The sequence below is a fragment of the Arachis ipaensis genome, chromosome B7, assembly GCF_059453495.1.
Source record: "Arachis ipaensis isolate K30076 ecotype BB chromosome B7, ASM5945349v1, whole genome shotgun sequence".
Taxonomy (NCBI): domain Eukaryota; kingdom Viridiplantae; phylum Streptophyta; class Magnoliopsida; order Fabales; family Fabaceae; genus Arachis; species Arachis ipaensis.
In genome coordinates, this window is record NC_142442.1 from 132,105,490 (window position 1) to 132,120,524 (window position 15,035).

General features: G+C 33.2%; 1 protein-coding gene and 1 pseudogene across 1 annotated transcript; both read right to left on the reverse strand.

The window, feature by feature from the left end:
- Positions 1-11,762: 11,762 nt before the first annotated feature.
- LOC148554174 (protein FAR-RED IMPAIRED RESPONSE 1-like) lies at positions 11,763-12,900 on the reverse strand (annotated as a pseudogene).
- A 404-nt stretch (positions 12,901-13,304) lies between these two features.
- LOC148554175 (protein FAR1-RELATED SEQUENCE 5-like) lies at positions 13,305-13,682 on the reverse strand. Its single transcript, XM_088495023.1, has one exon. It carries the CDS (start codon positions 13,680-13,682, stop codon positions 13,305-13,307), a length of 378 nt encoding a protein of 125 aa, XP_088351149.1.
- Positions 13,683-15,035: the final 1,353 nt, after the last annotated feature.

The window sequence follows — 15,035 nt, forward strand, 5'->3', positions numbered from 1 at the left end:
TAAAATACTCTGCTAACTAAATAAACTTGTGTTTTAGGTTATAATTCCCCCCATTTGAATCTTTGTGCATTTAGAAAATATTTTTCTTGATGATTAAATATTTGTCACGTTTTATTCACCATATGAATCTTATTCGGTTCGGTGGGCTTGCTCCCTTTGGTTCACCTAATTCTTAGTGTGTTCAATTGAGTCCTTGTGTATACAAAAATATTTTTTTTATCATTAAATAATTATCACGTTTTATGGCATTTTATTCAGCACATTAGTATCGTTCGGTTCAGTGGGTTGCTCATGTTGATTCTGTTGATTGTTTATGTTTTAGGGACCTCTGTACAGAAAGCAAAAAAAAAAGGAAAAAACAAAAACAAAGAAGTTAGATAAGAAAGAAAAATTAAAGGAAAGAAAGAAAAAAAGAAAATTGTTGATCTAGATTCTTCTTCAGAAGATGAAAGATTTTCCGAATTTGAATCTAAATCCGAATCCGAAAAAACACTATCAGCAAAGACAACAAGACAAAAGAGGGTGGTTAAAAAACAAAAGCTTGTTGAGACGGATTTAGAAACAACAAGTGAAAATGAAAGCACTCCAACGGATTCAGAAAGCAAAAGTAAATCTGAAAACTAGTAAGTTTGATCTTCATATTGATTTCATTTAACTTGTATTTGCTTAAAGTTGTTCTTATGCGCTTGTTCTTATGTATTACAGAGAAGAAGAAATTTTAATAACTGGCACAAAGAAAAGAAAACAACCACAGAAGGTGGTTAAAAAATAAAGCAAAAAAAGAAAGCATGTGCCGACAGATTCAGAGGGTACAAGCAAATCTAAAAGCCAGTAAGTATTGGGTGATGTTCATTTATATGATTGTATAATATTCATTTGGTTTAGTTTTGCATTTCGTTGCTGAAAATTGTTATGATATTGTTCAGTGGAGTTGCTCAAGTTGAGTTCTTTTTAACCCCGAAATGTTTTTCTTGATGATTGAATGAGTATCACGTTTTTGTTCGGCATATGAATTTCTTTCGGTTTGGTGGAGTCTGTCACTTTCGTTCACTTGATTGTTAGTGTCTTTTTCTTGCTTATATTTTTCTCCAGTATAAATTCAATGTGTTTGTCTGTATTGCAGAGAAAAAGAAATTGAAAAAACACCCATAGTTAAAAGAAAATAACCACAAAAGGTGGCAAAAAAACAAACCAAATGTGACAAGGAGTAAGTTTCTCGAATTATATTTTCTTTTACTTTATTGATGCTTTCGTTTTAGGTTCCTTCAAACTTATTTTATGAACTTTCAGATCTGGACAAATAAAAGACAGCGCTGCAAAAAGAAGAAGACAAGCGTTGGAGACGATAAGAGAAAAGAGATCAAAGAAAAGAAATGATGGAGCTCAAACAGCAAACATTGCTCTAGACCAGTTTGACTCAACGGAGCCACAAAATGATTTGTCTGAGACGTAAGATTCGGCTTCTTATACCGAGTTATTTTTCTTTCTTTGCTAACTATTGCTAGAACCTTTTCTAATTCCTCTTGATTCAATTACTAATATTTATTTATCTTGCTTAGACTGCTGACTGTAAATCTCGGAAGCGAACCTCTCTTGCAGACTCAGGGAAGCTTCACACCGTCTGTAAATGCCCCAGACAATACCAGGTAAATTGGTTCGTTGCACTCTTTATTTTTGGTTCGGTGGTTTCCAAAAATGAATTTCATGTGTTTCTAGACCTCTGCTTTTAATCTTGGTTTCTAATTTTAATTTGTTATCTTTTTTTAGGAAAAATAACCCGGAAATCCCAGTAAAATATTTTAGAAAAAAGAAAATCCATCCAAGAAAGACTTTTAAAAGTCCGCCAGTGTAAGTTAAAAATATTTATGTTACTTTTTTAGATTTAGGTAATTAATTTTTGTTTAATTAATCACACGAAAAACGTGTTTAAATATCACTAGCACTACACCTGATTTCGAGCTATAAATCATTGACGTTCAAGAAGAAACTCATTCTGAACCTTTGAAAATGTGAGTTTTTCAATGTGCAGATTCCCGTTTCTTAGAAAAATTCTAATTATTCAACATTAACTTCTTCCTTGTTTACATTCCTTAGAAATCCTATTGCGTTGTCTCTTCCAAGTTCTGTTCAGGAAGAGTTGATCAAAGATGACTTTATCTATGTCCCTCCAGAAAGTCAAACACAACAAACTTCTGATAATGAGTAAGTTCATAAATATTTATTCACCACATGAATCTTATTCGGTTCAGTGGGATTGGTAATTTTAAACCAGTTGATAGCTAGTGTGTTCAGGGTTTAGGGTTATTCTGATTGCATGCAGCAATACTTTTCTAGCTGTTTCATTATTTATCATGTTTTATTCAGTGCATCAATGGGGTTCAGTTTGATGGGCTCAAAAAATAATTTTTATTATTTTTAATGGAATATGATAATAGTTTGGAATCATTATTAAACTGCTTCCTGTTTAATGCAGCAACCCTTGGGAACCGCAACAGCAGCCCAGCGAAGAAGCACCAGTACAACAATCTGAACAACAAAAGCAGGCTGCTGAGGAATCTGCACCAAGGAATGTGGAGCCAAAACCTCCAACGAATGTGTAAGTTTTAATTAATAACATTTTTTATAATCTTCTGATCTAGCTGGTAATTAGAATTCCTTTTATTAGAAAAATCTGCATCATTATTGAAATCTTTTCTGTTTAATGCAACAGCCCTCCCAAACAACAACAACAACAAAAAAGCTCCGGTGGCACAGCAATTAGAAGAAGAAGCAGAGCCTGAATTGTGAGTTTTATCATTGTTCACCACGTTGTATTATTTTGGTTCGGTGGGCTTGGTAATTTTAAATCACTTGATAGCTAATGTGTTCAGGGTTTAAGGTTATTTTGATTGCATGCAGCAATGCTCTAGCTGTTTCATTATTTATCATGTTTATTCAGTGCATCAATGGGGTTCGGTTCGGTGGGCTCATAAAATACTTTTTATTATTTTTAATGGAATATGATAATAGTTTGGGATCATTATTAACCTGCTTCCTGTTTAATGCAGCAGCCCTTTGGAACCGCAACAGCAGCGCTGTGAAGAAGCACCGGCACAACAATCCAAACAACAAAAGCAGGCTACTGAGGAATCTTCACTACGGAATACAGAGCTAGAACCTCCAATGAATGTGTAAGTTTTAATTAATATCATTTTTTATAATCTTCTGGTCTAGCTAGTAATTAGAATTCTTTTTATTAGAAAAATCTGTATCATTACTGAAATTTTTTCTATTTAATAATGCAGTAGCCCTTCCAAACAAGAACAGCAACAAGTGTAACACCCTAATACTTTTAAACTGAGTTAAACTTTATTTGGATTATATTTAGTAGCTGATATTCAAAACTTTGCGAAAATTTTCTTTTAAAACAAATGTGAAATATTTAATAAAATAATTTATAGATAAAAATATTGAATAATTAGTTTTTATTAGAATAGTTACTAGTTGAAAAATATAAGTGGATTTGAAAATACTAACATGAAAAATCGGTGTGTTAAACTATGAAAGTACAACAATGACAAGCTTTACTCATACCAAATAAAAAAGGAAACATAATAGTTACAATTGCAATCAGTCAATAAGGATAAAACAAGACACATAGGAAATCCTAATTCTCTTATTTTGTTTAACTATGGCTAAAACAATCGCATATTCTTCCTTCTTAAGGTAAACGTCTAATGTTTTGTATCTACGTCCTCGATAGCTTGCTCCCACTAGTGCACCTGTCTTTTACCTTAACTATATTGCTTCGTACTGCATCGTTCCTGAAGATTGTACAGGGAGAGGGGTGAGAAACAATAGTTTCTCAGTAGTTTATCTACATGGTGTCATCGTATCCATCCCCAGCCACTCCGAGTTTTATAATAAAAATAGTGATGATGCAATGTTGTTCAATTATTATTTTCAAAAGTCTTGATTAGTCGAAGTGGTGTGACTTTTAGATGCTTCTCATTTACTTATGTTATGACATGTGTAATGCATACAAAATGCCTATAGCGTTAAAACATATAAAGGCAACTCATAAACCTTGGTATGATGTTCTCATAGGCCATAAAGCAAGACAAAATAAATAATAAATAAGAGAAGAATAGTAACATTGCCATAGATAAGTCAAACAGAATAGATCTGAATATAATAAAGATCTTAAACAATATTATACATCATACAAAAAGGAACTTTGAAAAAAAGAAGGATCTTTGAATGCAATAATAAACATAATCATAAATAAAAAAAAAGATAAAAAAAGAACAATCATGATCACACTTTTCATTGCACTTTTCATTACTTTTTCTCGTAGCTTTTATGGAAGGTATTGAGCTCAAACCGGTATAAAAAGTGGGAGTCCCCTTCCCTTACCGAAGGTTCTTATCCCAAACATTTTGGCGATCACCTTCCCTTACCGAAGGATCATATCGATATCTTGTCTTTGGGGGTCACATTCTCTTACCGAAGGATCATTCCCTCAGTTCAATTTACAATCAAGGCTATTTAGATATACACAAGAAGGGAGTCATGTCAACAAAGATATATTATTATATAAAATTGATGGGATAGTCCCCTTCCCTTACCGAAGGTTCTTATCCCAAAGGTTTGCCGATCATCTTCCCTTTCCGAAGGATCATCCTGATTCGATCACCTTCCCTTACCGAAGGATCATCTAGATTATCTTGTCTTTGGGGGTCACCTTCCCTTACCGAAGGATCATTCCCTCAGTTCTTTAATGCACATAAGATTGTTATTATAATGCATAATGTGTATGAAGAAAAGAGACATTATATCATGACGTGCAATGCTAACATATATGTTCAAAAAGATTTAAGATATGACATATAAAAATTAGCACAAAATCCCCTACCTCGAGTAGTGAAGTTCCGCTAGGTATTCCGATGCAAATAGATGCAATTTGTTAGTGAAGAGAGACTTGTTTCATGGCTAGACTTTGTGTATACTAGAATGTTTTGTATAGAAAAGGGAATAGAATGAGAAAGGAAGGATCAAATAGCTCTCAGGTATGTGCAGATTATGTTATAAGGCATTTAGGTGAAATCTTCAATCTGGATTGTCACTTTGTGAGCCCTATAACTTTTTTTACGTTTTGAATTTAGAATTAGCTATTAGAGACAAATTTATAGATAATTGAATTATCTTTAAAACGAATCTTAAAGGAAGTCAATCGGATAACCACAGCTTGAGATATTTTCGAAATACTGTTAGTATATCAGGCTGGCTAATAAGAGCGCGATTTTCTACTCTGAACTTGTAACTGATTTATCTATCTAATTTAATTTGAATTTGATTTTATACTGAATTTAAGGAATAGAGCTAGTATTTTTATCTTTTCATATAACTAAATATCATTCAAATCTAATAAATGTAGAATTAATTATGACTATATTTTAAAAAGTTGTTTATTGTTGGTTAGAGATTTACTACCACTAGTATTCTCATATGTTTAAATTTAAAATTCAAATCTTAAATCATTATCATTTTAATTAATTAATTAGTTATTAAATAATAATTTGATTCAAAAAGTTGGGATGTTACATTCTGACCCCTTATAAAAAGAATTTTGTCCTCAAAATTCGCGTCTTCTAAGAACATACTAATCAACCTCATCTTATCCTAGTAGGTTTTATCTACCTTTTATCTACCTTTTTTTTTCTTTTTATAAGAATATATGATAGTTCCTAACATACATAAGTTCAATCAATCCATACATTCAATCAAATCAAGTAAAGTTACAAAACAGTTCTATTCTCTATTCTCATCATGAACTAACTAAGTGCACTAAATGTGAATTAAATTTAATATGATTATATAAAATAGATTCACATGATAGATAATTTTATTCATTTTTTTATTCAAACACCAAAGAGGAAGAAAAGAAAAAACTAATCAAGAAAGCTAATGTCAAATGCAAAAACATGATAAACAGGGTTCGAAAAAGTAAAGATAATTAGTCTCATGCAAGTCAATTACTTCACATTCTCTTTTTTCCTCTGATCAAAGAGGTAATATAGTAACATAAAGAGCATACACATAAAAAAAACGTGTAGGGTCACATGTATAAGAGAATTTTATAATAATAGGACATACTAAATAATCACATAGAGTTCATAAAAATGCATGTACTCTTAGCTTAAATGGCTTGCGAGATAGTAGTAATAATTATAAAAATAGAATTTATAAAAAAAATATAAGGATATGCATGTACTCTCGATTACAAAGACTTAAAGATGATAGATTTTACACATAGAAGAATTTGAATGATTAAAATGTATGAGTATAAAATAAGAAAAGAAAGAATAAAGTATAAAACAATAATCATGATAACAAAGGCATCATACAACAACATGAAAATGAGAGGATAAATAAAACATATGCTAACAAAAACATAATTTCCTAACCTTTTTTTTTAACGTCTCATGTGTATTTAGATATATCTTTAACTATGAGCGGGGTGTTCCTAGATGATCTATGTTTTGACATTAACACATACACATTTTGATCATAAAATTATGGCAATAAGTCTCAAACAAAACATTCAAGAGCACAATAACTTTTACTATTAGATGATCAAATATTTCTAATCTAAATTCATCACATAGAAAAGATTTCACGATATAATACTATTTATAACTAAATGATAACAAATTAATCTTGCAAGTGTCCTATGGGATCAAATTGCTCTGATACCAAAATGTAACACCCTAATACTTTTAAACTGAGTTAAATTTTATTTGGATTATATTTAGTAGCTGATATTCAAAACCTTGCGAAAATTTTCTTTTAAAACAAACGTGAAATATTTATATAAAATAATTTATAGATAAAAATATTGAATAATTAGTTTTTATTAGAATAGTTACTAGTTGAAAAATATAAGTGGATTTGAAAATACTAACATGAAAAATCGGTGTGCTAAACTATGAAAGTACAACAATGACAAGCTTTATTCATACCAAATAAAAAATAAAACAAGACACATAGGAAATCCTAATTCTCTTATTTTGTTTAACTATGGCTAAAACAATCGCATATTCTTCCTTCTTAAGGTAAACGTCTAATGTTTTGTATCTACATCCTCGATAGCTTGCTCCCACTAGTGCACCTGTCCTTTACCTCAACTGTATTGCTTCGTACTGCATCGTTCCTGAAGATGGTACGGAGAGAGGGGTGAGAAACAATAGTTTCTCAGTAGTTTATCTACATGGTGTCATCGTATCCATCCCCAGCCACTCCGAGTTTTATAATAAAAATAGTGATGATGCAATGTTGTTCAATTATTATTTTCAAAAGTCTTGATTAGTCGAAGTGGTGTGACTTTTAGATGCTTCTCATTTACTTATGTTATGACATGTGTAATGCATACAAAATGCCTATAGCGTTAAAACATATAAAGACAACTCATAAACCTTGGTATGATGTTCTCATAGGCCATAAAGCAAGACGAAATAAATAATAAATAAGAGAAGAATAGTAACATTGCCATAGATAAGTCAAACAGAATAGATCTGAATATAATAAAGATCTTAAACAATATTATACATCATACAAAAAGGAACTTTGAAAAAAAGAAGGATCTTTGAATGTAATAATAAACATAATCATAAATAAAAAAAAAGATAAAAGAAGAACAATCATGATCACACTTTTCATTGTACTTTTCATTACTTTTTCTCGTAGCTTTTATGGAAGGTATTGAGCTCAAACCGGTATAAAAAGTGGGAGTCCCCTTCCCTTACCGAAGGTTCTTATCCCAAACATTTTGGCGATCACCTTCCCTTACCGAAGGATCATCTCGATCGATCACCTTCCCTTACCTAAGGATCATATCGATATCTTGTCTTTTGGGGTCACCTTCCCTTATCGAAGGATCATTCCCTCAGTTCAATTTACAATCAAGGTTATTTAGACATACACAAGAAGGGAGTCATGTCAACAAAGATATATTATTATATAAAATTGATGGGATAGTCTCCTTCCCTTACCGAAGGTTCTTATCCCAAAGGTTTGCCGATCACCTTCCCTTTCCGAATGATCATCTCGATTCGATCACCTTCCCTTACCGAAGGATCATCTTGATTATCTTGTCTTTGGGGGTCACCTTCCCTTACCGAAGGATCATTCCCTCAGTTCTTTAATGTACATAAGATTGTTATTATAATGTATAATGTGTATAAAGAAAAGAGACATTATATCATGACGTGCAATGCTAACATATATGTTCAAAAAGATTTAAGATATGACATATAAAAATTAGCACAAAATCTCCTACCTCGAGTAGTGAAGTTCCGCTAGGTATTCTGATGCAAATAGATGCAATTTGTTAGTGAAGAGAGACTTGTTTTATGGCTAGACTTTGTGTATACTAGAATGTTTTGTATAGAAAAATAGAATAGAATAAGAAAGGAAGGATCAAATAACTCTCAGGTATGTGCAGATTATGTTATAAGGCATTTAGGTGAAATCTTCAATCTAGATCGTCACTTTGTGAGCCCTATAACTTTTTCTACATTTTGAATTTGGAATTAGCTATTAGATACAAATTTATAGATAATTGAATTATCTTTAAAACGAATCTTAAAGGAAGTCAATCGGATAACCACAGCTTGAGATATTTCTGAAATACTATTAGTATATCAGGCTGGCTGATAAGAGCACGATTTTCTACTCTGAACTTGTAACTGATTTATCTATCTAATTTAATTTGAATTTGATTTTATACTGAATTTAAGAAATAGAGCTAGTATTCTTATCTTTTCATATAACTAAATATCATTCAAATCTAATAAATGTAAAATTAATTATGACTATATTTTAAAAATTTGTTTATTGTTAGTTAGAGATTTACTACCACTAGTACTCTCATATGTTTAAATTTGAAATTCAAATCTTAAATTATTACCATTTTAATTAATTAATTAGTTATTAAATAATAATTTGATTCAAAAAGTTGGGATGTTACAACAAGAACCTCCGGTGGCACAGCAATTAGAAGAGGAAACACAGCCTGAATTGTAAGTTTTACTATTGTTCACCACATTGTATCATTTCGATTCACTGAGCTGTTTGACATCATTTTTGTTTCATATCATTGTTTAATATGTCCATCATCTTGCAGTGCTGCTCATCCTAGGCAACGGAAAGATAACATGCCTTTCTTTAGCCTTGGAATAAGTCCCCTAGCATCTCAAGCAACTCCCCTCTCTCAACCAACTCAGCCCTCTGAGCCGACTGTTTCACAGCTGCAAATCCTGGCAGAGGCAGTAGTAGATGCTGGGGTGATGGCAGCATTGAAATTTGCTGAAGCAATAACTGCCGAGCTAACCTTCACAATTGCTGAAGTTTTCAAAACTCCGGAGAAAAAGAAAATCACAAAGGAGTTGATCGAAAAGTGTTATCATTGGATGACACTTGTTAAACGGACCAAAGATAGTAGCAACAAATATAACGCCATATTTGTCTTGAAGCATGGGGCACTTTACGAGGGGGTTAGAGAACATTTCATGTCTCTAATGCCCAAAGAACAAGTGAAAAGCACGGTAAATTCTTTGCCAATTGCGTTAATGTTAATGATTTTTCTAAAGACTCTTATACATTATATCTCATAAATTTTATTGCTATAGGTGGTGACTATACATAGCATGATTCTTAACGACATAAAATGTCGCCAGTATCAGGAACAAATATACATTGTGCCACAGGATATTGTGGTGAGCTAAATATCTTATTCCCTATTGATTGATGTTTATCGCGTCTTATTCGAATCATGAATGGAGTTCTGTTCAGTGGAGTTATTCATGTTGATTCTACACATGATTCCTGTTTGGTTCGGTGGGAATGTTCATATTGATTCACTAGTCTGGTCGCTTTTGATTTAACTGATGTTCGTTTTACAGATGTTTATGTTGGGAACCCATGGCGTAGAATACAATGATAAAAGAACAAATAAGGCCTACCAGTTCGATATCCCACAATATGATCACCATCGCCATTTTCTTGACAAAAGAAAACTTACATCGCATCCATTTGTAAGTATTCATTTCTAAAAATTCTTTGATAATTTTCTCGTTTGCTATTGTTTTGACTGAAATATTCTATCATTTTCCCAAACTTCAGCTGTTTGTGCCGATTTGCAATGGAGGGCATTGGTAATTATGGATTTCCGATGTCAAGAAAAAGGCATTCTATGTCTTTGACCCTGTCAATAAAAAGAAAGAAGAGATACCAGAATTAAGAGTGACACTGAACAAATTTGTCGTAAGTTATTTTGTTGTAAAATTTTTAAATTATTCACTACATGAGAGGAGTTCGGTTCTCTGTTGTTGCTTCTCTTTATTTACTTTTTGTGTCCCTTTCAGGATTTAATAATTTCTCAGATGAGGGTGTATGCTAGGGTAGAACCCAATGGACGGAAAGGGAGAGGAAGCAGAGTATATCATGCTGAACGGTTAACGTATAGAGTAAGAATCTTTCGCTTCTATAATGCTATTTTTAATGTGTTTATTTTGTATACTATTAATCATATTATACTCAATTATTGCTTAGCTATGATTGTGGCATATACGTCATGAAACGGCTTGAAATAATTGATCCACAAAAGATCAAAAGCGGGAAAAGATATAAATATAAAGCTTGAACACAAGTAAGTTCTTTCTAAATTAATAAAGTTCTTTCATTTCTTATTTCACTTAGGTTCATTTCATATGTAACTAATTCCTTTCAATTGAAATGTAGGAAGAGATTGATGACTTCAGATACCAATATGGTCCAAATATTCTGTTGCATGAAATGAACAAAATCAGAGACAAAGTGATTCAGGCGTCTGAAGCAATAAGACTCCTGAAGCCATCTGCTGCCCTCTCCAGCCCTTATTGTAAATTCTCATCTGGGGATTTAGATAGTAAATAGGATATACTATGATTGACTAGTTGTAATTAACAATATTTTGTTTAACTTGTTAAAAAAGCAAACAATGCTTCTTTCAATGTATATATGTCAATGTTAGTGTAAATGTTAATGTATATATCTAATCTTAATATCAATGTATATATCTAATGTTAATATTTATATCTGATTCAAGATAGATTTTGTCATGTCGGTCTGAGATGTTAATTTATATATCTGTTGGAACTGTCTGACTGCTGTTTTGTTCCAGGTTCTCAGTGATTGCAATCAGTGTATTTACCAATACATTAGAAACACCAAAAAATATAGTAAACCGAAATTAATACACCGGCCGAACCGAAAGTTGCAAACACAGTACATAAATACAGAGAGCTAATTATAAAAAAATTGTTTCTATCAGTATTCAGTTTTCAGAAACATCTGAACTCTCTGACATAGCACAATAAATTCACTGTTCAATAAAGAAAAGATTGACTTTTCGAATAAAGAATTTCATAAAAAAATGACTATTCATTAAAGACTAATAACAATTAGAAATTAACCCTCCTATAATCTTGGTGAACCGAAATTTGTTCATGGGTGAAAAGAAATTTATATTAATAAAAACTAAAACTTGTATAATCTTCTCTTGGATAATTCATATCTGGTGCATTGTAAAGGCTGGTGCTTGACTGAATTGATGATCTGCCGTCCAAAAGGTTAAACTACAAAAGACATAATTAATTGTATATTAGCAAAATGCACAAATGAAATTTTCCCTAATCGAAAGCAAGTCAATTTTACCTCACTTGGAGCTGTCTTTTTCTTTTTCTTCATGGCGTTTGAGATCTTCTTTTCCATGTTTGATCCAAGTCTATTCTTGGGCTGGTCTCTTGTTTTGACGCGTGGCGGACTTTGAAGGTTGTTCACGTCGCTCAACGTCGCTTCTTCGTGGGATAACGAACTTTTTCCTTTCCTTCTCTCTTGATATTCTTACATCTCGGCCATGACCTTGTCAAACACCCGGTGCAGAATTCTGGTCAACTCCTCGGACTCGGATGCAAATTCGCATATATTGTGCAATCGAAACACCAATTCGTCAAATCTTTTACTTCTCGGCTCTACTAGAGGCTCATCTTGACTGCTCTTGATGTGTGTGTGCATCCTCTTTATATTATTGCTCCAGCGTTCCAGTATGTATTTCGGTGCCACGTTATCTACTCGCTCGAAGCTTAGGATGCTCAGAGAATGGCGGCACAATATGCCCCTTGACTCAAACAGCAAGCACTGACACTTTACCTCTCGTGATACTGCATCGTAGGTGACGAAAAACTCATATGTTGTAAAACCTAGGGTGGAATGCATTGATCTTGTGATATAGTTCACTTTACCTCTGAATTGAGCTTGAACTTCCCTGAACTTCTCATGGGTATACACATGCTGAAACTGGGCCTCTATTGCTGATTTTGTTGCGCATGGTATCACAGTGTGAAAATCTGCAACATCGAATTCTCTCTCTCTTTGCTCTCTGCTTGCTAGGCAATTATCGTATTGCTTCACGAATTGTCTCAAGGAGTTGTTGCGTGTGATGATCTTGTTGAAAAATAAATGCATGCTCTCGCTCCTTTGTGTGCTTCTCATCCCAGCCCAGAAGTGGTGATCTAGGTAAACTGGAATCCATATATGTCGATCCTCGTACAGCTTTGCATAATAAACCGAACTGATATGGTGTGGTGAACCGAAACCAGTGCATGTTATGAAAAAAAAGATATGGGCATGAAAATAATTCGAATTGAAACCTTGATTACCTAAAAGCCAATTGTTCCCTCCAAGGCCGTACTTTGTGAGGAAATCATTCCAGTTTCTGTCAAATGCGTCTTTTGTATACAAGTTCCAAACAACATGGCTCATCTCTTGTTCAATTTCGTCGTTTTGCTTGTAGCCGTTTAGTTTGTGTGGGATCTTCTTCATGATGTGCCAGATGCACCACCGATGAATTGTTGTTGGCATGCACAGATCAATTGCCCTTTGAATCAATGCGCATTGATCGGTAAGAATCCCTTTTGGTGCCTTTCCTCCCATGCAACGTAGCCAACACTCGAATAGCCATTTGAATTATTGGATGTCCTCATTTTTCATCAGTGCACATCCGAGAAGTGTCGACTGGCCGTGGTGATTCATGCCCATAAAAAAACCTAAAACCAGAATGTACCTGCATAAATAGACGCACCCAGACAATGGTGAACCGAAATATGTACATTCACTGAAGAAAACACTATATGTGACTGAATGGAATACCTGTTTGTGTTGTACATAGTGTCGAATGAAACCACGTCTCCGAAATACTCACATGCGGCCCTGCTTCTTGCGTCGGCTCAGAATGCATGCTTGATGCAATGATCGCCTTCAAGGTTGAGCTCAAAGAAGAAATTTTGGTTCTTCTCTTTCATTCTTAGTAGGTACTTCCCAAATTCTTTGGCATCGTCTTCTTGGAAAATATTTTGTACTTCCCTTGTAATGTAAATCCTCACGTCATTTTCTATAAAACTTAGTTCACGGTGGCTGCCGGCTGCTACCACAAATGATTGGTAAGTTTTGCTCGGTCTAATTCCAGCTTCCTCCTTGGTTTCGATGGTGCGACGCACAAACATGCTAAGCTTCCTGTGTTGTTTGAGCATCTCTGCATGGTCTGGACAACAAGAATGTGAATGATTCAGAACGACTTTGGAAATTATCCAAAGACCGACGTCCATCATTATGTGTACGTAAATCCTGGCTGGATAGTTTAACCCGGCTGAGGGGTTTGTCTTCAAAGTTGGAGATATCTTGAATTTCTACCTCCCCTCTCTGCTGCATACGATTAGTTGATTCTTAATCTTGCCTCCGTCCCGAGTCGTGTTCCTTATTTTGGTAGAAAAACCAGCAAGTTTGGAATAATCTTTTTAGAACTTTCTAACTTCTTTTACTGTCTTGAAAATCATCCCCACATTTGGGACAAATTTTTCATCCACAACACAGATGGTCTGCGTGGTGAACCGAAAGCGTCATGACGGTGAACCGAACACGTACTCATGGTGAAACAACTCTATAGTACTGAGTGAACGAAACATAATCCAGTGTGTTAAAATAAATTCAAACTCCTTTAAGCTTACTGAACCGAACAGTTACTCACAGTAAAAGAATTGTATAGTACTTAGTGAATGAAACATAATGCATTATACAAAAGCAAAAATAGAAACACCTCTGTCTACAATTTAGATATTATCAATTCAATTCAATTCAGAGTCAAAAACACCTACGTCCATTGAATTCAATTCAAATAAAATTAACAATCGCATTCCATTCAATTCGATTCAAAATTGAACAATCCAAACCTCATCAGCATCATTCGTTTCAAAAGAATAAACTAGATCATTCTCATTCAACTGATTTGAAGTTGAATCATTCATTGATTCCATTAGGTTGAATCGAAGAAGAAAAACAATGAAGAAGAAGAAAATGCGAACAGAGGAGAACGACAAAGCTTATTAGGTTGAAGAAGAAGAAGAAGAACGAAAATGCGAGAACATAACAAGGTTCACGTTGAGAAAAGTTTATCACGCAAAAGAATGTTTATGTTATATGAGGCGCATGTATAACAAACGACTGAGGGGGAGGGACGCGCGTGTGGAAGAAGTTACGTGGATAACTTGGATGAAAAAATTACATAGATGTAGAGCTTTTCTGTAAACTAAAATAGCAGTACAAATTATAATAAATAGCAGATCAAATAATCCTTTATAATTATACAATAAGTACAACATAAAAATAGGAAGAATATTCATAATTATGCAATAAATACAGCATAAAAATAGAAGTAACATTAGCAACTAATGACCTTATCCGAAACCAATATTCTCAAACATTTTGCCCCTAAATCAACAAAGTCAAGCAATTCAATTACTAATATTAAGAAATAACAACCATGAATAATGAACCATATAATTTGAAGAAACTATTCACATTTAATACTAGGATAAATTAAAAAGGATAAATAAAGTATAATTTTTATTCTTGAAATTTAATAAAAGTTTTAATAATATTCTTAAGTTTTATTTCGTTTTAAT